The sequence below is a fragment of the Coturnix japonica genome, chromosome 1 (assembly GCF_001577835.2).
Source record: "Coturnix japonica isolate 7356 chromosome 1, Coturnix japonica 2.1, whole genome shotgun sequence".
Classification (NCBI taxonomy): domain Eukaryota; kingdom Metazoa; phylum Chordata; class Aves; order Galliformes; family Phasianidae; genus Coturnix; species Coturnix japonica.
The window spans coordinates 74,585,057-74,610,134 of record NC_029516.1 but is presented as its reverse complement, the minus strand read 5'-3'; the positions used below and the strand labels follow the sequence as shown (position 1 = coordinate 74,610,134).

General features: G+C 44.5%; 2 protein-coding genes across 9 annotated transcripts in view; one reads left to right on the top strand and one right to left on the bottom strand.

Moving 5' to 3' along the window:
* Nucleotides 1–13,883, top strand: part of BOC (BOC cell adhesion associated, oncogene regulated) — an 89,049-nt gene extending 75,166 nt beyond the window's left edge. For 2 of the 5 annotated variants that reach the window (XM_015875561.2, XM_015875551.2), the window contains exons 4-19: nt 177–323; nt 869–1,012; nt 1,337–1,630; nt 2,386–2,658; nt 3,153–3,451; nt 5,341–5,509; nt 6,223–6,333; nt 6,743–6,949; nt 7,786–7,967; nt 9,220–9,325; nt 9,515–9,637; nt 9,890–10,111; nt 10,507–10,733; nt 10,957–11,036; nt 11,632–11,825; nt 12,336–13,883. In XM_015875561.2, the coding sequence (XP_015731047.1) occupies nt 177–323; nt 869–1,012; nt 1,337–1,630; nt 2,386–2,658; nt 3,153–3,451; nt 5,341–5,509; nt 6,223–6,333; nt 6,743–6,949; nt 7,786–7,967; nt 9,220–9,325; nt 9,515–9,637; nt 9,890–10,111; nt 10,507–10,733; nt 10,957–11,036; nt 11,632–11,825; nt 12,336–12,520 (2,963 nt within the window). In that variant the 3' untranslated portion in view covers nt 12,521–13,883. The remainder of the gene's footprint in view (nt 1–176; nt 324–868; nt 1,013–1,336; nt 1,631–2,385; nt 2,659–3,152; nt 3,452–5,340; nt 5,510–6,222; nt 6,334–6,742; nt 6,950–7,785; nt 7,968–9,219; nt 9,326–9,514; nt 9,638–9,889; nt 10,112–10,506; nt 10,734–10,956; nt 11,037–11,631; nt 11,826–12,335) is intronic. The other 3 variants (XM_015875570.2, XM_015875587.2, XM_015875577.2) reach the window with 3 other exon arrangements.
* Nucleotides 13,228–25,078, bottom strand: part of CFAP44 (cilia and flagella associated protein 44) — a 35,343-nt gene continuing 23,492 nt past the window's right edge. Inside the window, exons 16-30 of one of the 4 annotated variants that reach the window (XM_015875535.2) lie at nt 24,728–24,890; nt 24,264–24,394; nt 23,164–23,357; nt 22,631–22,790; nt 21,889–22,066; nt 21,020–21,517; nt 20,403–20,606; nt 19,824–20,010; nt 18,744–18,854; nt 18,004–18,134; nt 16,786–16,902; nt 15,688–15,889; nt 14,979–15,139; nt 14,233–14,367; nt 13,228–13,674 (exon numbers count right to left, since the gene is read on the bottom strand). In XM_015875535.2, coding sequence (XP_015731021.1) covers nt 13,432–13,674; nt 14,233–14,367; nt 14,979–15,139; nt 15,688–15,889; nt 16,786–16,902; nt 18,004–18,134; nt 18,744–18,854; nt 19,824–20,010; nt 20,403–20,606; nt 21,020–21,517; nt 21,889–22,066; nt 22,631–22,790; nt 23,164–23,357; nt 24,264–24,394; nt 24,728–24,890 — 2,815 coding nt within the window. In that variant the 3' untranslated portion in view covers nt 13,228–13,431. Of the gene's footprint in view, nt 13,675–14,232; nt 14,368–14,973; nt 15,140–15,687; nt 15,890–16,785; nt 16,903–18,003; nt 18,135–18,743; nt 18,855–19,823; nt 20,011–20,402; nt 20,607–21,019; nt 21,518–21,888; nt 22,067–22,630; nt 22,791–23,163; nt 23,358–24,263; nt 24,395–24,727; nt 24,891–25,078 lie in introns of those variants that run through there. The other 3 variants (XM_015875526.2, XM_032447535.1, XM_015875541.2) reach the window with 3 other exon arrangements.

The following is a 25,078-nucleotide window of genomic DNA, read 5'->3' as shown; positions in this document are numbered from 1 at the left end:
TGTAGGAAGGAGAAGGAAAAAAAAACACAGCTCAGATATGGGGCCAGTTTCCCCGGCTGCTGTGGATGGAGTGGTCCTCTGCTGGCACAGCAGCGAAGCAGCCCCGCGTCTGTGGGGAAAGGATGAACTGGGGTGCTGGGCCAACTGAGATGTCCTGTTGTTTGCTCCCTTTGCAGATCTCAAGGATTTCAAGTTTGATGGCCCTCACGTGATCGAGGTGGATGAAGGCAACACGGCCGTCATCGCCTGTGACCTGCCTGAAAGCCATCCCAAAGCCCAGGTCCGCTACAGCGTGAAGCATGAGTGGCTGGAGGCCTCCCGAGGTGAGCACTGCAAGGCTCTATCTCACTGCATGCCCATGGCCTCAGCTTTAGTCTTTTGGGCTGATCTGAGCACAGGCACTTTGAGGGTTTCTGTCAAGGCTCCATGTGTTCCCACTGCCTTGGACTGAGGAGTCAGGTGTAACACCAGCGTGCTGAAGGAAGCCTGGGGAAAGGAAGTAGAATTAGGTGATGAACCACATTGCTCTTCATTGAGAGTCTCCATATGTCCATGCAGTTTTCTTCCAGCCCAGTTCCTGGATGAAGATGATTCTGAACCTGGGGGAATTTTTAAGATTTGAATCTTAAGTGCTGCAGCTTCACTGTTATCTATTATACATACTTGTTACAAGCTTCACCTGCAGCACTCTGCCTCCCACAGCTGCATCGTATTTCCTCCTGATATGTGAACATAAAGAGCTTATTTCAGTGCTGTTAGTGTTATCACATTGTTTCCCTTCTCATTTGTCCACCTTTTCTCTTATGGCACTGTTTCATCCAAGTGCCATATCTTGAGCCATGAGCCATCTCCTTTTCTCTCCCTACAGACAATTACCTTATCATGCCATCTGGGAACCTTCAGATTGTCAATGCCAGCCAAGAGGATGAGGGGACATATAAATGTGCTGCCTACAACCCTGTGACACAGGAGGTTAAAACCTCAGTTTCCAGTGAGAGGCTCCGTGTGAGACGTAAGTTGCTCTCCTCTCACTGCATGGCACCTTCTTAGCCATTCCAGTCCTATTTTAGCTGGGTTTGGGTGTGAACTGACATTAGCAGCTGCTGGGAAAACCCATTTCTCACAGCAGAGTTGCCCTGGGTCTGCTCCCAGGGTTTGTGTGTGCAGCCTTGGGGTTGCCTTACCTCTTTCTGACTTACTCTTGGTGATATGTGAGCAAAGGCCCTTAGTCCATCAGCAAAACCACTTGCTGCATGCACAGGTCTTTTAAAGAACAGCCTTCGTGTCCTGCTTTGCCACCTCCCTTCCTATTACCACTGTCCTCTTCTTCTCCCAGGCTCCACAGCAGAGGCTGCTCGGATAATCTACCCACCTGAAGCTCAGACCATCATCGTCACCAAAGGCCAAAGCCTCATCCTGGAGTGTGTGGCCAGTGGGATCCCCCCGCCGCGTGTCACCTGGGCCAAAGATGGCTCCAGTGTCTCAGCGTACAATAAGACACGGTTCCTGCTCAGCAACCTTCTGATTGACCCCACCAGCGAGGAAGACTCAGGCACCTACAGCTGCACAGCTGACAATGGGGTTGGTGAGGCTGGAGCAGCATTCATCTTCTACAACGTGCAGGTGTTTGGTGAGTGCTGCTGTAGCTCTTGTTTCAAGAGGGGCTGGGACTTTCTCATCTGTTTTCAGTGAAAAATACTAGTGCTGCTGCACTTTTCATCTCTCTGGACAAACCACAGTGTAAGTCAAGCCATGCCTGTGGTTCCAGTTTCTAGGAGATGGGATAAATTCTGTCTTGAGGGTGAAAGGTGCTTAATTCCAGGATCCCACCAGGAGCTTCCCTATGAGCTCATGTCTTGTCCCTTGTGTCACTGGGTTTGCTCCAACACTCTTTAGTGGAGGACTGGCTCTATCTCAGACGTATTTGCTTTTCACTTCTTTCAGTAGGGAAGCTCTCTGTGGGGTGAGAAATGGAAAGAACACCACACCTTCGATATTTCTACCACATATCCTTCCCCTTCTTACAAGCTTTAGGGAGGGTAAGCCCATGTTTTGATGGATTGTGTGTCATCCAAGTGTGAAAGTGTTGTTGGCACAAGTGCAACCTTTGCAGAGTACTGTTTCAGTACTGGGACTCAGGTGCCTGCTGTCACTGTGTGACTGAGAGGGGAAGGTGGCCTTAGGCCATCTCTCCTCTTGGTTCATATGGTTGCTGATGTAACAAACCAGATCCGTGTGGGACCCCATCAAGGTAGCAGGACTGGCAGGAAGGGTTGAGAATCCACCCTTTCACCCTCATCTTTGCCATAAAAGAGAGTGCAAAGCCATGACCATGCCATACCCCCTGCCAAGTGGTGATCATTATTTGTGCTTTTCCCCATTCAGAGCCCCCAGAGGTCACCATGGAGCTGTCCCAGCAGATCATTCCCTGGGGCCAAAGCGCCAAGTTCACCTGTGAGGTGCGAGGGAACCCCCAGCCCTCAGTCATGTGGCTGCGCAATGCCGTGCCCCTCTCTGCCAGCCACCGGCTCCGGCTGTCCCGCCGAGCACTGCGAGTGGTCAGTGTGGGGCCCGAAGATGATGGAATTTACCAGTGCATGGCAGAAAACGAGGTCGGAAGTGCTCAAGCCATGGTGCAGCTGAGGACGGCCCAGCCAGGTGAGTCCATCCTTTGAAGCTTTTGGTCATTCGGTGCTAGAGGCCAATGAACAGCAAAAGAGCAGAGAGGAGGAGAAAACTGGTGTGTAACCCTCCTATTTGGGTTTGAGCTGCTGTGCTCTTCCTTTTTCTTCATCCTACACTCTGAATAGTTTTGGAGATGCTGTCTCCTTCCTTGGACTCTGCTGAACTTACCCGGGGTCAGAGGGGCTCTCAGAGAGGTAGGAAGCCCCCTGTGAGCCAGGTCTGTCCTGGGAGAGGCTCTAGTGAGTCAAGTTGTGTTTGTACCAGGAGAAGGACAGTTTGTTTCTAACGCTTTCTGGAGAGGCCCAGTAGGCAGCACCACCTGGGAGCTAATACCTCTAAGTTATCAGTAGCTCCAGACATCTGAGAGGATTCAGGGGGCTTCTCTTAGCTCTGTCTTCATTGCAGCCTGGATTGTGCATTTAACCCTGCCTGTACCACTCATTTACTCTCAGCATCTTGTCTTTCAGGAGCCACCCTCAACCCTGGGCAAGATGCCCAGCTGGGTTCAGCTCAGCCTCCAACACCGCCTTCTAGGGACGGTGCCTTAAAGCTGCCTCTGGATAAAGGTAGTCCACCAAAGCCTGCGACCACCCCACTGGCAGCGTCTCCACAGTGTGCAGCCAACAAGGAGCTGGTGTCTCCAGCCGAGGCCCCCATCATCCTCAGTTCTCCCCGGACATCCAAAACAGACAGCTACGACCTAGTGTGGAGACCCCGGCCCGACAGCAGGGCCCCGATCCTCTACTATGTAGTGAAGCATCGCAAGGTATTGCTGTTTTGCCCTGCTACCTCTTTCTTCCATGCTGTTCTCCAGCTGGCTGGTGGCCTTGTTGCATGCCCTGTGGGCAGTGCACTGGGGACATGGGTGTAGGCACTCACTTCTCACTGGCACTGTGGGTCAGTGGGACAAATCCAAGAAGAGATGGTAGGGATTGGTGTGTCAGCCTCAAAATGAAGAGACTGTGTGCACACACCCGTGCCTTGCTGGCTCTCATAGCCATGCTAACTCCTTCGGGAAGCTTCTAAACTACCACTTTCTGATAGCTTTATTCTGGAAGCTGAAGAGCAGTGCACTGCAAAGCACTTGCTGGTGGCACACCATGGTGCATGGAGCAGTGTGGGGTGCAAGCAGAGCCATTACCCAGCAGATTTTCTAAGCAGCAAAACAAAGCACCGTTGAGGTAAAAATTCTGCTACTGAGACGTAGAGCACTTCTTGTTGTTTTACTGTGAGCAAGGGGGAAAAAGTCTGTATTTCCTTTGGGTAGGCAGATGGTTGCAGCAGAGAGGTTGGTTTTGCAGTGGGCTTGGAGTACATTTCAGATCTGGTATGTTTGGGAATCCCAGCCACTGCAAGCCACCATTTCTTATTATACGTGGCTATATGTATCCCTATGCCTGGAATTGTCTGACTGGTGTAACAGGAGGCTGTGCTAACACCCCCATATTGCTGATTTCTTTCTAAACAAAACTAAGGCTGAGGGTTTCAGCTAGCTACTGCTTTAAACAACTCTTTAAAGCAAAGACAGAAGATGCCAATGTAAGAGCACGACGGGGCAAGTTTCAAAAACAAAAGATACCAAAAGCCTCACCAGGCTGTATAGGGTCTGCCAAGAAGAGATTTGTTCCCCAGTGGCATATCATGTAACAAGCAGTTCTGTTTGCAATATTGGCTTGCAGGCTGGAGTTTGTCCATATTTTACTTGTTTTTCAGTGCTTCACCTGGAAGGGGCTGTAGGGCAGTGGAGGTCATCGCGGGTCACTGCAGTTTGCAGTAATATGTTTTCAGTGTAGTCCAAATTCTCAGCTGGAGACTCTTTCTTGGGATGCTGAAGGATTGTGTGGAAAGGAATTAGTCCCAATAACCCTCAAGCTTGTTTAGAAAGAGTCTCTTTCTATAAGAGATCTGTAGGATCAAGTTATATAATGATCTGGTTTAAACATCTCTGACTGGAAAAGCGTGTGTGCGGAGAGGGAAGGAATCAATTCAGTGACAAAAGAAAAGGCTCTTTGTGTGAGAGATGGCCGAGGAAAGTAAAACCTTCTGACAGGAGGCTTAAAATTGTCTGGACAAGGGTCTGTTTCTCCTCTGCAAAGTATCTACGGATGTCTCTTCTCCCTGCTCCCACGCTGACCCTAGAATCTCAGCAGCCTGCAGGCAGTCAGATGCCATATAGTTATCAGCTTTGTTACTGAAGAGTTTCACTCCTTCTTTCCTGGATACTCAGCAGTTTTCAGAGCTCCCCTCCCCGGCCTCAGAGCTCTGCGGGCTCAGGAATAAAACTAAAATGAGGCAGGCATTAATCAGTCAGTGTCAGACGCCTGGAGAAGATGAATGATACGGCTGAGTCCTGGCATTTCCGTTTTGTCGCGTTGCCTGCATTGCTAATGCTGTTTTCGGCTCCGGGTCACCTCAGCATCCTGTGTGTTTGCCTGCAAAAATATTATCCTTGCTGCTGGGGAGAAGGCAGAGAATCCCACCTTCCCTCCTGCTTTGTATGGGGCGCTGGGGCATCACTGAAAAACAAAACGTGTTTCCACTTCTTTCTGGGGAAACATCCATACAGCATCCATTGCCTGCAGGGGGCGTTATAGAATCACATAAGGTGAGGCTGCACAGCCTTAACTCTGTCCATTGCCTTCGTTGTTCTCCCAGCAGGTGGCCAACGCTTCAGACAGCTGGGCGGTGAGAGATGTGCCAGCCTCGCAGCACCGCCTGACACTCACCAGGCTGGATCCCGGGAGCCTCTACGAGGTGGAGATGGCCGCTTACAACTGTGCCGGCGAGGGACAGACAGCCATGGTGACCTTCCGGACTGGTAAAGGTCAAAACGGTCCTGGGGTGTTTTGCTTTAAGGCAGTGGGGTGCCCTCATTCCTTTCTCGGTGTCTCAGTTGGACACCTGCAGAAGCACAGAAAATAGGCCTGGGAGAAATGTCAGGAGGTCGCTTAATCCTTCCTCTGCCTGGAGAAAGGATCTGCCTTTGGGACTTATTCCTGACAGGTGTTTCTCTAATCTGTTCTTAAGAGAAAATCCAAGCCTTCCCTGCCAGCAGTCTGCTTAATACCAAGCTGTCTGTACCACCAAAAGGATGCTCCAAAACTCTCAGCTCAATCCTCCTATCCCCATGCTGCTTTTCCTGTCCCTACAAAGTGTGGGGCATGGCATTCCCCTCGCAGAAACCTTCCCTGTGGTGTGGGTTGCTCACATACCTTCTCTGGCTCTGCCTTGCGCTGACTGATGACCTCCTGCTCAGGCAGAAATATAGCGACAAGATCTTCAAAAAACTTATCAGAAGTTTTAGAAACTTAAATGTTAGTGGGGGCAAAAATAAATCAATTAATGGTATAGCAAATCTGCCTCTGTCGCTTTAGTTTCTCTCTGCAAGCTGAGCACTTTGAGCCTTCAGGGCTGTTTGAGTCCAAAGACTATTTACATAAGCGTCACGACTAGGAATATTTTCTTTATTCATCGCAGTGAAAATTAACTCTCACCCACACCACCATGTCCCTAATGGCATCTCTCCATCTTACGCAGGCCGGCGCCCAAAACCAGAGATTGTTGCCAGCAAAGAACAGCAAATCCAAAGGGACGACCCAGGCACGAGCACTCAGAGCAGCAACCAGTCTGACAACAGCCGGCTGTCCCGTAAGGCTCTGGCCCTTCCTGTTTTCATCTCCTACCCCTCTGTCCAATTTCAACCCCCGCTGTCAGTCTCCCCCTGCTCACTGCTCCCACATCAGCGAGGCCTGATGTCTGTCTCTAGTCCCTCATCCACACTTCTCATTGCTGTCTCTTCTATGATGGTCGCACACACCTTACTTGAGCTGGAAAAGGGAAAAAGAGTGAGATGCAAACAGCAATAAGAGATATTTGGAGAGCAAAAACTGAAAGGAGTGAGGATTTGGGAATCGGAGCTCTAATTAAGAGCTCTTGGGACTTAGAGAGCAGCACGTGGGTGGGTTGATGCAGGTCATCCTTCACCCACATCCCTCTGAGCTACAGCATCCTTCAGACATGTTCAAAGTGTCTTGACGTCCACCTGTACCCCTTGCAGCTCCAGAGGCACCAGATCGTCCAACCATCTCCATGGCATCAGAGACATCCGTGTATGTGACCTGGATCCCCCGTGGGAATGGTGGATTTCCTATCCAGTCTTTCCGTGTGGAATATAAGAAACAGAAGAAGTCAGGAGACTGGGTTCTGGCCACCAGCGACATTCCTCCCTCTCGACTCTCTGTGGAGATCCCAGACCTGGAGAAAGGTAGGCAGGAGTTCTCCTCTCCCCTTCCTGGGTTCTGTAGGAAAGCCATGCTGTCCCTGTAGGATGGTGAACTGTCTGTCACATCACTCTCAGTCCTGGCACATGTAAGCAGCACAAAGCCTCCCCAGCTCCAGCCTTGGGTGTATGGGGAAATGCTGCAGATGCTTCTCCCATTTCTCCAGCTTCAGAGACCAGCTTAGATTTGACCTCCCTCAGGGAGGCTTGTACACGCTTTTCTGTATTATGGGACATAATTACTAAAGGCATTAGTGTCTTGTTTTTGCAATTTACTTGGTAGGACAGAACTTTTCTTTCTGTAACCACAGGCAAGACAGATGGGTGTGCAATTCCCGTTGAACTTCACATGAGAAGAAAAAGCATCACTGAGTAGGACAGCTTTAAAAAGCAAAATACCTACCCAAACTTAAACAGCAAAAAAAGGATGTCTCAGTTAAAATGACTTAGGCTTAGAACATTTATCTTTGTAGCTAATTTCTGTGCAGCAGAGGAAGGATGCTATCCCGTACCTGCTTGTGTGTAAGGGCAGATTTCAGGCATCTCTGAATCCAGCCACCCACCCCACCTCCTGTTATTGCTACATGACTTCTAAACCAACCAGACAGGAACTGGGAGAGACAAATAAAAGCAGACTGTCTATCACATGGCTGAAATGTGTTTGTACTTCAACCAAAGCATCTCTATAGTTGTTTTTTTTCTCACTTTCTGGAGAAGACGCAGCCCCCTCTCCACAGCCAGTCCTGTGCAAACAATAGAACTCGTGAAATACACCAAAGCTATCTTAGTGAAACTTCTTTTATTCCCCATTTCTTCCCAAGGCTTTTCCTATAAGTTTCGTGTCCGAGCATTGAACATCCTGGGAGAGAGCGAGCCCAGTGCTGCATCTCGTCCATACGTGGTGTCTGGGCACAACAACCGAGTCTATGAGCGCCCTGTGGCTGGGCCATACATCACCTTCACGGATGCCATTAACGAGACCACCATCATGCTGAAGTGGATGGTAAGCTTTGTGGGGGGAGAAAGAAGGATCTTTGCACGAAGCAAATGTGTAGGTGCTACTTGCCCAGCTCACACATCTTCAAGGTTACCACACCAGAGCTTGTCAATCCTATAGCTGTCACAGGCATTGAGGGCTGGGCTTATGCCGTGCAGGAAGTCAGAGCCCAAGAAACCCTTGTAATCTTAATCCAGCATTGTGAACAGGAGGCATTTTGGTGGACAACCTCAGGTTCTTGACCACTCAGTCCAACAAGGATGGCTCAGCAATGTGCGGGGTGGCTGCTCGCTTTCTTTGCCAAACCCCTGGAATCTATTAGCACCTCTGTCTGCCCCAGTAGTTTCCAGCAGACGTATCCTTCACTCTCACTTGCTAAACAGCAGTTCTAAGTGCTGGTAATTATGTACAGCAGTCCAGCCCTTGAGGATTTTTAGGAGTGGGCAGGATATTTTGGCTCACAAGCCCAGATCCAAGTGTTTCCAACAGCTTAGAGCTTATTCAGAGGGATGCATCACACTCTTCTCTCCCATCATCTGATTCAAAATTGCTTCAGGGCAGGATGGGCAATGATGTTATTTTAAACACACTGGCTGATAAAATACCAGATGGAAGGCAGCGAGAGCACATGGAGCTGGAACAGTACAGCCCCAGATGAGGGAGGAGCAGAGCTGTCTTTGAAAATATGAGACTTCTGCAGTCACTGGTTCACAGCAAGATAGATGCAGTTTGTCTGGATGCCATGAGTCTGTTGGAGTCAGGGTGATGCTGTGTTTGTCCTTGCCCAGCTGAGTCACTTGCTGAGGAAAAGGAGGGCCAGAGCAGGGCCATGAAGATGATCAGAGGGCTTGAGCAGGGGGAAACTTCCAATACTTGAAGGGAGCCTACAGGAAAGCTGGAGAGGGATGTTTTATAAGGGCAAGTATCGACAGGATGAGAAGAAATGGCTTTGAACTGGAAGAGGATAGATTTAGAGTAGATATTAGGAAGAAATTCTTTACTGTGAGGGTGGTGAGGAGGCATTCAAGGCCAGGCTGGATGGGGCTTTGAGCAACATGGTCTAGAGGGAGGTGTCCCTGCCTATAGCAGGGGGTTGGAACTTTATGTGCTGTGAAAACCAGAGGCTAGACAAGGAAGAGATCCTCTGCTGGGACTTCGTCCTGTCCTGTCCCATTTATCCTGACTGCTCCCCACCCCCCAGAACAGTATGAGTCTGACAACACAGACATCTCTGCTAATTTCTGCTCTTCCTCTGCAGTATATTCCAGCCAGCAACAACAACACTCCTATCCATGGCTTTTACATCTACTACCGCCCCACAGACAGCGACAATGACAGTGACTACAAGAAGGATGTGGTAGAAGGTAGGAGATATTTGGACACTGGTCCTAACTACTGGTTCCTCCTGTAAGAGGACGTGGCCAGAAGGAGCTCTGTGTACCAAAGGCACAGGCTTCTGCCAATTATGTTTTTTTCCACCTAGCAGTTCTGCAGAGGTGGGTTGTCTGCACACAGGAAGCTAATGGTACCCGGTGTGTGTGTTCTCTCCTCAGGAGATCGATACTGGCACTCCATCAGCCACCTACAGCCAGAGACCTCATACGACATCAAGATGCAGTGCTTCAATGAAGGTGGTGAAAGCGAGTTCAGCAACGTGATGATCTGTGAAACCAAAGGTGAGCGGCTTTGCAGGGCACATGTGGGACAGCACTCTGTCCCTGCTGCTGTCCACAGCACAGCAAGGCAGGTGTCATCTGTCTGACAGCATGTCATCTAAGCTCTGGCAAGGGACAGAAGAGGGGCAGGTAGGCACAGTGATGCTGTTGCTCAATATGTGCATACACCCACACCAGTACTCACATTTCTTAAGCGTGCTGCTTTTCCTCCTGCCATGCCTGTATCTCATTCTCTGTCTCTTCCTTTCACAGCTCGAAAATCTCTTGGTTTGCCGGGTCGTCTTCCACCGTCAACAGTGGCCCCTCAGCAGCATCCCCCACTTAGTGGTGGGCACAGTGGCCTGGGGACAGGAGCCATGGTGGCCCGTTCTAGTGACCTGCCATACTTGATCGTAGGCGTTGTGCTGGGCTCTATTGTACTCCTCATTGTGGCCTTCATCCCCTTTTGCCTTTGGAGAGCCTGGTCCAAGCAGAGTAAGTGTCCTTTCTTGAGGGCTGATTTACAAGATGTAACCTTGTGGGTTAGATACGACCCTGGGTGTAATTGGATCAAACATCCAAACTGTGAACCCTGCACATTCTGGGAAGCAGGGAAAGAAGAGCAGAGGGCAAGTTATAAATGTCCAGTGGAACCCTCATGTCAAGATAAAGGCCAACATTCATCCCTTATCTTGTTTACCTGGGACTTAGAGGAGGGTGGAAAGGGGCACTGCCTTCACTTTTGTATCATTTGTTTCCAAAGGTGCTTAGTGTGTCCAAACAGCTGCCTGACAGGACAGCCTAACACTATCATTTTCAGTAGTTCACTTCAGGAAGCTCAGCTTTACCTCCACTTTTGCCCTCAGACTGTCTTGTTCTTCTTCCTGCAGAGCAAACCATTGACATGGGCTTCCCAGGAGCTGGGCTGCTGGTGTCATCCTGCCAGTACACGATGGTGCCCCTGAGGGGCATTTCTGCTCCTCGTGCCAATGGACATCCCTATGTTAATGGGCAGCCCTATGCCAGCGGGGCACATCTGAACGGCATCTGCTCCTCTGCAGGAGTGGACTATGTGAGCACAAAGCCCCGGGATTACAGTCCAGATGACATGCAGCAGGTACGATCACACCCACAAGGTGCCACAACAGAGAGTATAAATCGGTTATCATGACCCAGCGATACAGCAGAAAGTCATCTGAGTTTTTCAGGGCTCAGTTCTACTCTGTAAGAAATGAAACAGCTCCAGCTCTTTCCACCTTCTTTTGTACTTTATCATTCTGCCTCATGGCTCTGGTTCTGCTAGAGAGCAGCACCAACCTTTCTGCTTTCTCTCATTCCAGTCACACGAGGAGACCAATGCCTTGCTGCAGGCAAGAGTGCTGCAAAATGGGAATGTCCAGCGAGACTACCAGCCCACCAGGTTGGTCCTGGCTTACCGAGGGGGAGGATGAAACTCAGTCCTGTGGGGCCCATTGGAATACATGCTTAGAATGACTAGCGCAAACATGCCCTTGTCTGTTGTAGTTCACTTGGGAAAGTGAAGCTATGCTCCAGCAGTCAGCCCTTCTGGACGAAACTCTTCACTCACCTCATTCCTCTAATGATTTGATGGAGGAGTTATTTCACTTTAGTGATGGCTCTCCTATTTCCTCCTTGTGCTCCTAAGCATAGACTGTAAAGTACAATGAGAGAAACTAACATCTGTGGCTGGATGCTGATAAACAGCTGCCCAGAATCTGGTGAGATTCTTAGTTTCTCACATTCACACTCCGTGTCATTATTCACATGCTCCCCAGGAAGCATAAGTCCTCCCAGCTTCTGTGGCACTCACCAGGTTTTGAATCACAGATACCAGTTCACATCACTTCATTCCCACTCCACAAGTACATCTGAATTTCTCCTCATTTAGGAATGGTTAGTCATTTTGTCAGTGCAGCTGGCTACCACATTGCAGGTTCAAGGAAGTAACATGGGAATAGTGCTGAACATCTTTCTTTGTCTGCCTGCCTCCCTAGATTGCCCAATTCAAGACAAGAAGACAGCTCTTTCCTCTACAGTCTCCCAGATGACTCCACTCACCAGCTTCTCCAGCCACAAGATGACTGTCCACACCTTCAAGAGCACTTCATTGGCCTGCATCATCCAGCAATGGGCAACAAAGTGGGAGGTTCTAGTTTGGATCCTCGACGAGATCCGCTGTTCCACCACGGTCAGTGGTCTGGAAAATTCAGTGCTTGCTTCATCTCGTTGTTTTGGGCTGATCTTGAAGGGAAACTTCACCGTAGAGGATGCTTGATGGCTTTGTTCACGCTCAGTTCTGTGCTGCAAGGACTGATTCTTAAGAGTAGTATGAGAATATTCATTTCTCCTTAAGCATGGCAAACCTGCTGCTGGAAAGATGTACCCATCTGCACTTGCAGAGAATAATCACTCAGTCCTTCTTCACTTTACATCTTCCAGGCTGGTCAAACACCACAGTCTCTTAAAAATTATGTGAATGCATCCCTCTAGGATATGATCTGTTGGTCTGTCCCTCCTGTAGCATGGATCAAACTCACTGTGTATGAGCATAGGAGTAAACTCCCCTGTAGCCAGCACTTTTAGAATGCAGTTCTTGGTCTTTGATCACTGTCTATCCTCACAAAGGGGACAGAAAGTTGTCATAGTATCTCTCATTTCTGTACACGTTTTAATTCTCTCTCACTCCTCTGCCTTTCAGGAAGCCCCTTCTGCCTAGGCCTGGTGCCAGTGGAAGAGGTAGAAAGACTAGACTGCTGCCAGTCCAGAGGAGACCCCCATTCCCAGGCTCCAGTGCTCACATCTTTGAGTCAGGACCTACCAGGACATCTGAACAGCAGCTCACCATCGCAGAGGCCCTTGGAGACTCATTCTCCAATCAGTTAGGGACCGAGCTGCCTTTTACAAAAGACTTATTTTAAAGAGAAGAAAAGAATGGGTATTTATTTTTGTATAACATCTCTATTTATATATTTATGCACTTGTATATAGATGTATATGTGCCTTTTATAATGCTATGGAGACAGAAGGCATCTTCAGCAAGGCAACAGGAGGGCCTGAGAAACAAGGCAGCAACTACCTGTGGCCCTGGGCTGTTCATCAGAGCACAGGATTGAAACAGCAGTACGAGGGACATTGCAAGACATGGGTCCAAGTGAAGCTGCCAACACCAAGATCCATCAGCTTCCTGCTGCGAGGGCTTCTCCTTGCCCACAGGAAGGCATGTCCCAGGAATGCACTCCTGTGAGTGGACTGGAGTTATGCACTCTACCTAATCAACTTAAACTTTCACATAGACGCCATCTGCAGCTGCATATTTGTAAAGACAAACCCATGCTTTAACAACTAAAATAAAGGCTTACGTGTTTTCTGTGGCTGGTTGTATGCTAACATCTTCCACAGAATTAATCTACATTCTTTTTCCTTGCCTCTATAACAGATGCAGGCTGACTTTACATTTGCTGTAGTCTTCTTGTTCTAAATAAATGGGACATCCTGCACTGGAGTTTCCCACCTACACAGAGCAGGGTCAAGCCTCTCACTGGTGCCACACACACACAGCATCTCTCCAGTGCAAAGCTCTGCAATGGACCGACAACAACAGCATTTACTGGTTGCAATTGCACTTTTAAATTCCCTATCCACCACTACAGCCATATTTGGATAGAGGAAACAAATTTAATCCTTTACAATGAAACCCCCGTGTAATCAAAACAATACATTTCACACTTGCAAGTATTACTATTGCCATCGTTCAGTGTCTACTTTTAAGGGATACCTGAACTGCTAGTTATCATTCATGGTTTAAGAACAGGGAATGTTTTATCTGATATCTCCGAGTTCTGTGGTGATGAAGGTTGTAGAAACTGACTGTTCCTGCTTAGGAGACTGAGTTGCTGCATTAAATGTCCACCTTTTCTGCTTAGAAAATTGATTTCTTCTCTTAGGATGGCTTCCTCATGAGCCAAACGTTTCAGATGTGATTCCATCCTGGCCTTCGCTTTCAGATCAGTAGATCGGGGGCCCTGAAATTCTACTCCCTGTAAGAGGAGAAAAAAAATGCTCCTATAAAAAATGCAAGAATTAATGGTGGAAACTTATTTCATCTGGGAAAGCGAAGCATTCCAAGAAGTGGGAAACATTGACTGCTCCACTCCTCAGTCAGAACTACTTGGAAGACAGAGTGAGAGACCTTTATCTTTGGCTCAGTGTGTTACCAATGGCTGCTTTATTCCCTAATAAAGAGAAAGAAAACAACTCATTTTTTCTGTCTCCATGTACCAAAGGACTCATTTTGACTTTCTGCAAAACATTTTCTACTTAGAAATAGGATGACTTTGCTTCAGTATTAGAAAGCAGCTAAGAAATTAACAGAGAAGTTAAAGTATGGGCTACTTCAGAATCCGTTCATCCATCTTCCTCTCTGGAGCAGACTTGGAGCAGCCATTCAGCCTTTGCCTCTAGGCAATATCAGCCTGAATGGCTGACTGACTGCGGGGCAGGATATTTGACCAGGGATATGATAAGAGCTGGATGAACTCCTTTCCACTTTCCAACAGACCCAAACCTGCATGTAGTACAGTAGCTAAGAGATTTACCTGATCATCCTTCAGTGAATCCAGCTTATTTTCAAGTTTCTGCTTTTCAAGCCAGAACTGGTTCAGCTGCTGCGCCTTTATGGTGTTTTCTTTTGTCAGCATCATTAGCTTCTGCTCTAAGTCTAAGGCTCTGCTCTAGAAAGAAACAAAAAGTTCAACTACGATGAGTGAGGATAAGAAGGGTGAAATGGGGAACAAGGGCTGGGCTGAATATGTGTCACAGAAGAGAGGGAAACAACAAACCGATCCTGCACGCAAGTAGTTGAAATGTACCTCTCATACCAAAACCTATTAGGAGGGGTGGGGGTGAAATATTAGTCAAGCAAATTAAAATGAGGCATTATACTCACTCATAGAGAGATTTTCTGGCTCCTCTGGGATACTCTTGCTTTCTAATTTTTCTGTCTACATATTTTTAAAGAGGCAGAAAATAGCAGCATTCTGTAAGGACAGCTTGGGACTGTTGCTTGCCTGCACTATAGCAGCTGAGCCTTAGGTATCCCAGGAGGACGTGCACTTCTCATGCTGCACAGCCTAGTGCCCCAGGCGTCAGCCAGGGATGCACTGCACTCAAATAATTCATCAACAAATATGAGTTGGACATTTTGGTCTGTTGTGACAGGTTATAAAAACAAACAAAAATGAATATGTTGACAAAACTTTAATGTAGCTATTCAGCCCCAGGCAAATGAAGCCTTAATAGAACATATCCGTACATACACCCTCCTCCCATTCTTGTACCTTACCACACACTCTTTGATTTCCAGGGAGTGCTCATATTCTTTCTCTATTATTTGCAATTCCAGCTCTTCCAAGCGTATGTTAACAGAGCGTGCTTGAACTGCCTCAAAATCAACCACACGGCCAAACTTCAGCATCATCAGCTTCTTGCATTTCTCTTCCAGACCTAAAAGGAGAGACACAGCACAAGGGGCAGAACTACTTTTCATGGGTTGATAAGAATTAGTTCCGTATCCCCAGCTTTTTGCCTGAGCTTTGTCATATATGATCCATGATAAATAATTCACATGAATTCATATAGAGCTCACAACTGAATACTGCCATTTGTTCTTGCCTGTGACCATACCTGGGCTATGACTAAACCACATGAGCCATCCCCACACCAAAGCCCCATCAGGCTGGGAGAGGAGGTTCAAGGGTTGTAGACACCTGGACATCTCTGGGTCTGGTTCTTGGGAATGTAAATGTTTTGAATAGAGAGCTTTTTAATTCTTCTTACATTACATGAAGAAGAAAATGCACTTAAAACTTATTTATCACAGCCTAGTGATCCTACAGTGCTGGAGAACTACCAGTACTTCACTCAAACATCCCACTTGAGACACCTTTTCTGCAGTAACCAGCTGTGACATTTGGGTGAGAGTAAAGGCAGATCTGCTGACTTACACCCAGTAAGAAACTAGAAACCTGTGCTGTATGAAATCTGTTACTCACTTTTAATAGTTATCTCCATCTCCTTCTTGTCCTGGACAAGCTGCTTATATTGCTTCTGGGCCTCGTTATAGATCTCTCTCTGCTTTATGTTTTCATGATGTAGGTCCACAATTCTCTTCTGCAGATACCCAAGGGACTGGCTGGTAAACACCAGAGCTTGGGAGAAGTCCTTGGGTATCTCCCCATTAAAGAAATACTCCACCTGCCAGAAACAACCTTAAGCAAAGCTGACTTGACTTGTTTAGGATGCTGTTGACAGTTCTGGATAAAAAATGTGTGAGTCTGAAAACCAATGAATGAGGTAATAGCATGGACACAGCTCTCATGTTTGGGGCCGGGGAACCACTATCACACAGCAGAGCTCAAAGACTGCTTAGAGCTATGAGGGCTTCCTATGTATGAAGCTGTTTACCTTTTTATAACATCGAGAACAAAAATGGAGTGGGGGACTCCTTTGAGTGTCTGGGACTCTTCTGTCTTTCTTATGAACATTTTAATGGGGGTGGATAAAACAAAGGATAGAGATGCTGAGCTTGCCTCAAGCACATGAGCCACAACAGGCAGAGGCCTACACTCTCTCTCTGAGGACAAGATTCAACCCAGAGGAAATTACAGCATTGTCTGGAGTTTTCCCTCTTCATTTTCTGCTTATCATCCCTGGGATAACAGCTGCATAGATGAATGCATTGCATGCAATCCAGCATTCTTGAATTGGGTGAAACCCACATTACTTTCAATAGTCGTTGGTTTTTTTGTTTGCTTGTTTCTATTGTGTTGGGGTTTTTGTTGTTGTTTTGTTTTTAGTTTTCTCAAGAGATTATTAATAGGCATGGACCTGAAGGAATTTTCCATTCCAAACCTGCAAAACACTCGAAGGCTCCACACATTTCATCAGTGCACTGACTCTACCTGTCCTTACATGAAGGGAAAACAAACCCAGAGGAAATATGAAGTTCAATTGATGGCACTGTCACTCGAAGGACACAATAGTGAATCAGGAAATCAAAGGCCTCAAAAGCCAATAACACACACCTATATACATAAGCCATTTGCACCTACCAAAAGTACAACTGATAAACACAACAAATCTTGAATTACCTGATGGAGTTTCAAAGGCACAACTACATCTAAATCATTCATCTGCTGCTGCTTGTTCCACTGAAAGATGTCCAGTTCTTTCTCTGCATTGTTCAGATTGGATTCTATTGATTTTGCCTGCAGAGAGAGAAATTGTGGGCAGACAAAAATCCTATAGCATTCAGGTACGCAAACAACAGGGTTCTGTGTTAGAGTCCTTGATCTGAAGGAAAAGAAGTATGGAAAATAATGCTCTTTTTTTGTATAGATTATGATGGATGAATTTCACAGGTTAACATGAGGCTCATCTCTGTATTCAAACAGAATTCTACACTGAATACTGTATGCAGGTACATTCATAAATGTTTTCTTACTTGTGAAGCTACTTATGTATGAAGAGACAGCTGCTTTGTTTAATGCACATACAAAATGCTTCTAGATCAGCAGTGTCTGCAAGATATTTTTTATTGTTTTATGCCTGGAAATGTGATTCTGCATGAGAAACAATTCAGAATCAAATGTCAGACCCCAGGGTGAATATGTGGCAGCTGGCACTTAGGAAAGCCTTTAAAAGCTAAACAAAAAAGCGTTGTAAGTTAAGCTTATTTGATGGGACATTTTTGAGACACAATAAAAGCAAGCCTTGCATAATGGCATTTTGGCAGAACTCTTTCTCTATCCCAGAAAGCCCTTTAAATTAAGATATTTTTGATTTAATATAAATCAAATGTCTTGACGAATGCAGGATCTCATAAAAGCTGACAGGAAAATTCGCAGCAAGTGAGTTTATTCAATAATTACTATGACAAAGAGCAGAAGAAAATAACTAAAAGCAAAAGAAACAGATAGATGCATTTTCATGCATGTATTCTAGCAGGCATTTGTGTTAGGATGACCCTTTATATTCTCCATCCCCATCACATGTACACAGGATGGGGGCCAGGCTACATCAGGCGATCCACCTGAATCACAGAGTCTGGCTTCTGTTAGGTAAGGGATCTAAACTCAGGTTCAGTCCCATAGCAGTCAAGGTCAGACCAACTTGATTTGCCTTCTTCAGGAGGACAGGCGACCCATAGTGAGCTGCCTCCTTCCTGTGTGCAATCATGGAGATCTCTCCCCAAACAGAGGCCTCTTAAAAGGTTCGGACTGTGTTCCTATGTCTTAGACAAAATCAATAGCACATTTTCATTGTACTGGAGCCCGATGATGCTTGTTGAGAACAAAACAATACAATACCTTTTCAAACAAGACATCGTATTCCCTTCTGAGTTTAGCAGCAACTTTCTTCTCCCTTATTAAAGCTTCCTCAATGTCTAAGCGCTTTTCCCGGAGCTGGATGGTGTTTTGGAAGAGTGCTTTATCACAGTCTGAAAAGGAAAGGATCAGAAGATAGCTTAGTTTTGTTATAACTGTACCTGAGTTAGTAGCTTCCCTGACTGTGCAGGTTGCATTCTCTATAATGCTCTTGGTTTCTTAGAGCTTTCTCAAACATAAGCCCTGTGGACCAAGCTCCTTTGTGAAGGGGCCAATGTCTTGGATGAATCTTTTTTCTTTCTATTCAATCAAGATATTTGTTTCCAAAAGTAAAACTTAATGTATCAAAGCCAGTATTAAAGCAACAGGCAATTCCTACAGAAATCCACAAGGTGGTAATAAAGAGCTTAATTCAACACCGCAGTACGGTCCCCACATAACTTCCCCAAACAGGGGTCCAGCGAGGCTTGGCAGCAGGTTTCCAGACAGCAACTACAGCCTCACTCCAGCTCTGCTCTGTACCCTTTACCAAGATAAGTTAGTGTGTTCCTTATCTTCACTGAGATTTCTTGGGGAGAAATGCTGCAGCCAGGACTGCACACATTCTGGCCCTTAATGGCATTAATGTGAAGAGAATAATGAAAAAAAAATCCTTTTTAAAAACACAGCATTGCTTTAAAGCTGAACAAGTAGTCAACCCAAGGAAATGAAGGCTTAGGTACTCTCTGGGCAAACAGAGATGTCCAAGATTTCATCTTCAGATCCAGAATCTTCTTCTTCACTCTCCAAGCTGGACTCCTCATCACTCTCCTCTTCACTCTCATCTTTTTCATCTGGAAGAAAAGGACAGTGCTGCTGACTTGTAGGATAGCCCCCAAATCCACTAGCAGTGCATTATGCTACTGCGCTAGTGAACACATCCCCTGTCATCCTCACAATAGCACCTCAGTAATACGCAGATTCAGGCACATTTTACCGATTGCATTGATTTGATAATTTCACAGAAATTAAAACAAAAAAAAGACATGGGAGAGAGATAGTGTTGTAGTGCCAAATGCACTAAAATCATATGCATATTTTGGGGACTTTCTTCTATGATTTTTCTTCTCAGTATGTGTGTTAAGTATTTGGAATTTAAACCTTGTAGGTTTATCATTCTACTATAGAGATTAAACAACCAAGCTAAATACACAGAAGCCCAAAACTGTCACAAAAGCGTGACTGTTGTCTGTGCTTTTTGGTAGTCATGTCCCAGGTGAAAGTAAAAGCCAAGGCAAACATTCTAGCTCAGTTAGACCGCTTTGCCTTTACAGATTAAAACCTGGTCACTGAGATAAATTAAATCCTATCATAATTTGTTTAGTCGTGTGACTAACAGATTATTGCAGATTAGGTCTATGACCTCTCATTAGCCAATGGGCAGATTAAAGAAAAAATGTCATGAATGTGGCAGATTAATCATTTTTCCTTAGCTCCCATTCGTTCAGGAAGCAGCTATTTAAAGCTTTGCCACTTCTTCATACTAATGATCAATCCTCAGTATTGACATACAGGAAGTACACTGTAGGAGCTGTGATCAGACCAAATGTTAGAGACTTAATTACTGTTGTCATCATTCAGGATGACTCCCATAGAACATGGGTTAGTACAAAAGAAGAATTTGGGTAGGTCTGACCAATTTGGTGTTTCGAACTGTGTTTAGCATTGCATGTACCCAGGGCCCCAGATAGAATGAGGCACATTTATTTTACTGCATGAAGTATGTGTAAACAATCCAAAAGTCAAGAACAGTTCTCTCTAACCTGTTTCTTCTTTTTTTTTCAAGGAGTCAAATTTTGTCTTCAGAACCTTGGTCAGAAAATGGGCAAATGGATTGTTTTCTCCAAGGGATGCCCGGAAGCTGGCATAAAGAGCTTTCTCACATTCCTGAAGTTTCACAATCTCAGACTTTTTATCCTCCATCTGTGCAAGGCAGCTGTTCAGTTTTGACTAAGCAACAAAACAAAACCTTCTTTAGTCAAAATGCATGAACTTTTAACTACAGTGTAGATAGGACGTATCAGTGAAGATCTGGAGATGCTACACTTATCACTCTTTGAAACCACACTCCAGTCAAGTAAAGATTAGAAGAATCTTCTTAATGAAAATGATTTGTCACTGATTCTACATCATGAAGACTGCGAAAAGATTAACTATGCAAAGTTAAAAACCACCATCGTGGTTTTTGATTGAGAGTTTCTTGTTTTCCAAAATGTAGCACTAGATGCTGGATCAGCGCAAAAAGGAAGCAAAGAGAAGCTCTCATTTATTTTATGTCTTCTCTTTGGTTTAGGTCACTCATCATCAGTACTGTTAATTCCAAAGATACGTAGTCTACATACTTGCATGGCCTCCTGTTCACTCTGGAGGGTGTTAACATTGCCCTGGAGAAGGTTCTCATTTTTCTCAGCATTCTTCAGGATAAGCAGCTCTTCAAACCAAGTCATGTAGGTCAGGTCAGCAAATTTCAACTGCACCTCTAGCTGTAGTTTCTTGTGCCGCAGAAAGCGAAGTTCAGCATCAAAGTAGGTTACCAGTGAATTGATCTGGAGCATAAGAAACGCACAGGGAAGGTGTTAGGATTGGAGCTAAACATGTAAAGCTAGAGAAAGGAGCAGAAGGGAAAATTTCTCTCTGTCAAGTCAGCTTGCTCATGCTATGCCTTATGCACATAGATCTGCCCTTTAAGGAAGCTCTCCCATGACCCCAGTAGATTTAAAATCCTTTTTGAGACCAGAGGGTCAACACTACTCTTGTTACTCAACAGCAGGGAAAAGCTGCAGCAATACTTTACTTTTCCTATTCATCGCTTTTGAAATAATTTCTTACATTTTACTTTATTTATTTATTTAGTTAGTTAGTTGCTGCAGTCCCGAGAGAGAAGAAATGGGTTTTAAGGGGTTTTATTTCTGATTGAGTGAGATTGTTCAAAATGAAAGAAAAAAAAAAGTTCTCCTACCTTGTTAATTAAGGTCTCCTGCAAGTATAAGTTTTTTATCTTCTCCTTCTTTAAAATTTCCAGTTCTATTCCTGTTGGCTCTGCTTTCCCAATTACAAGAATCTTTTGCTGCTCCATGATCGCAGACGATAATCTTGTTATAGTGTCTGAGCTTGCAGTCTCTTGTAGAGAGCCATTTTCTTTAGAGGAAGACTTAGAACTACGTCTATATGCACCAGGCAAGGGAGACTGTCCCGACTGATCTGAAAGCTCTGCCTTGGCTGCCTGCTCCTCTTTGAATTTCAGTAGGATGTCACGGTCATACTCAAATCTTTTTTCTGGAACTTCATCTGGGTGTAACTGAGGAATCGGAGGAAGAGGGAGATGTTCTGATAAATCTAACGCTGCCTGCACGGATTTCAATTCTTGCAATAAACACTTGATTTCTTCAATAGTAGAAACCTTCAAGTCCCGCAGTGACATAATCTGTTTGTTCATATTCACCTTCTTCTTATAGATCTGCAAAGGAAAAACAATTTTAGTGGGATTTCCCCAGTGACACATAATACATGGTCTTGCCCGACACAAGTAGTAGTTAAGAGGCTTGTACAAATTATATACCAAGACAAAGGAACTGCATTTAAGACCTTTATTGTCCACTCAACAAATGAATGGCTGTACAGAAATCTAGACTTCTGGAACCATCATTACAACAATGCAATTTCAAAATTACAACAATACATGTTCCTGCTGGAATAACTAGAAAAGGTAACTTCTTTGCTTAAAAAGAGCTAGCTGAGAGTTATTCTGGATTCATTCAGTGACTAGTAAACTATCCTCTCTCCTGTGAAAAGGAGAACATACCCATATCAGTGAAACAGTTCACATACCAGCATTTCCAGGGATGCAAGCTGCATTTTCTTCTTTTCAGTGTTCATATACTTGTCCTGAGGGACTCTGTAATCAGTGCCAGTTTTCAGCTTGTAACACCCCGTATTTTCCTGTGCTTCTTTGATGGCCTGAACATCTTTAGGATCCTCATAGTCTTCACTAGGCTTGCTTTCATATCTGGTAGGTACAAAGCAAAGCTCAGTTTTAAGACAGAAGGTACAGAATGGCCCTGTTTAGTGCATCTGTATGTTTTCTGTCTTCAAGACTCAGTGTGCAGCACAGAATATCTGATCCAAGGTTATCAAACCCTGAATAACCTTAAAAGCTTTGTGCTCTGACTTTACATGGGTTCCATTATCTACTAGCAGCCTTCAAGTGCAACTAACTTAACCCACAGCTGTTGCAGCATGTGGTATATGTAGTGACAGAAAGGTTAACTGAGGAGGCTAACTAATAGTTCACATGTCACTAGGTCATGATTGATTTAGGCCTCTTAAGCCCTATCTGAAGATGCATGTACCTAGCTGAACTCAAATTTTTGAATGTTTCAGAACCATGGAAAATAACAGGTTTTAATTGTCTCTTGACACTCTAAGGTATAAAAAGACTTGTGTATTTTAATTACATCCATCAGGAACATAAGAAACTGGGTAAAGATATATTAGTGCCGTATAACAGGTAAACAAGATCACCTGACAAGAAGCAGAACTAAAAGGACTCAGAGCTCAATTAAAGACTCACAGTTTTTTCCACTCCTCCTTCCTCTTCATTATCTTAGCTTTTTCCTTGTCAGTTTTCTCAACAATTCTTCTGATTTGCTCACGTTTCCTTTCTATAAAACGTGTTGTTGGCTTTCGGACCTTTAACTTCAGCTTATCAGCTTCCTCCATGACAATTCTAACTTTCAAAGGAAAAAATAATCATGTGAAGATGTAGATATTGTGTAACACAGTATAATCTAAACTACCAGGAATCTCTTGGACAGCTCCTATTAGGCTGGTGTTGATTAAGATAGTTCCACTGCAGTGGATGTTCTGAACATATTCAGGTTCTCTGAAATGACTCTTAGTCAAGTTCTTCCCACTGGGTTGACAGCCAACTGCTGACATTGACTTCAATGTAGAAACACTGTATGTATGTAGGTACTAAAAACCACACCATATTTGTGTCTAGAGGAAATATCATTTCTTTAGCTTGGACTCAGGAAAAAGAAATGAAAGACAAAATCTTATTACTGTTAATCTGTAGAAGGTCATAATTAACCCTATGCTTACGCTTTCTCTCTTTCTTTTCCTCTTTCTTTTCCTCTTTTCTCCATGCCCGTTTAAGTACAGTCTTCTTCCAAGATGGACGTTCCCTATCTTGGTAGAGCTTCTCAGAGATTTTTACAAGTCTGAAAGTGGAAATCTGATGATTGCTTTGGATAGCATGAACAACAACAGTGTCAAATTCCAGTGAGTCTCGAAACCTAAAAAGTCAAATTAGACAAAACTCTGATGTCAGTAGAGACATTTTTTCTTCACCAAAAGGACTTGAGTAATGCAATTTACTTATTGCATATAAATACATACAAATATAGTCAGTAAGAGCATTATAGCATGTGACATCATCTATTGACTTTTATCCTATCTAGGAATAGAGATGCTCAAGAATAAATATATTAATAGTGTTTCCAATATCAAAACTTACACCAGGTTCTTCATGAGAGTAACTGTCATCTTTCATTAAGGGGGTGGTTAAAAATAATTATATTCATTCATCTCTTTTCCAGTCATATCCTAAGTGTGACTAAGGTATCTTCATTATTGTGTATTATTTCTATTGTGCATTTATTGTTATGAATCCATCTTCTGCCATTAGAAGACTGACCAACAATGATTCTTGCACTTAATCTTGGGCTCTTGAGGAAGCTCATCTTATAACTTTAAAGTGTACAGAGTACAATGTTTTAGCAATGACACTGACAGACATGCAGCATTCTTAAAAAACAAGAGTTCATTCATAGGCTGCTCTTCAAAGTTCCAATAAGAGTTCTTAATTCTTACTCATTTTACTGGCAAAATCCCAAGCAAACTTATTGCTTTCCCCAAAAAAGACTGTTTTTCTTCATACAGAGATAAATTAGAATTAAGCTACTTCCTTGATTTGCATATCTGAATTTTGACCAAGGATTCAAAAGAAGAAAGCACACCTAAATATCAATATATACTCTTGTGTATTTTTCAAGTCAAATAAGGACTGAATCATTAATAATAGAAATTTTGACTCTGTAAGGAAAAAAAAAAAACAAAAAAACAGCCAAATTCTTCTACTTTGTGCCACAATAAGTGCCATGGCAAGGTCAAAAGGAGAGGTAGAAAAAAGCACTACTTACCAATTCTGTAATTTCTGCTGTCCAATCAATTGTTTCTCATGCTCCCAAGCCAGTTCCTTTTCCACTAATTGGATTCTTTGTGCAGTCTGCCTATTCAGCTCCTCAAACACCCTACGGTCCACCTCATATTGCTGTGGAAACACAGAAAACCCAACATCACATTACCCTGGAAGCTGGGTTTTGCTAACAAATATTTTTGCCCTGATGTGAAGAGTTTCATGAAAGTTAACAAAACTCTTTATTTCAAGAGCTATTCAGGTCTCCACAGAAAACCACATTTCCCCTCCCCCCACCCCCGACTTCTTAAATGGCACAGATCATTAGTTGTGATTCAGAAGTCCTGGCATATTATATAATTGATTATATTAGCCCATAGCACTGGACATCTTTGACCCCAACATGTTAGGCATCAACATTTTAGAGGGTTTCTCTAACAGCAGATGATTTATGAAGAGCAAATTAACCTCTTTTTGCAGTTGCATGTGCTTTGGTAACTCCTGATTCTTTTGAAGAAGAGAAAGAAACTCCTGTCTTAGTTCTATTAACTCCTTTCTTTTCTTGCTTTTCTTTTCTTCAGCTTCTTTCATGATCCGTTCATACTCCTTTTTCTGCTTGACTTCCTCAATGCTGAAAATGTAAGAAGGATATGGTATTATCTCAGTGGGATATTTCTCAATGGAAGATTATAATTTATGTAACCTTTTAGATTTCCTTGACAGCCTTAAACTTTAAGGGAATTCAATAACTTTGAAGGTAACTTAGAAAGAAGCCAACTTATGGTATACTTATGCACTTCTAACACCATAGTGCTTTGG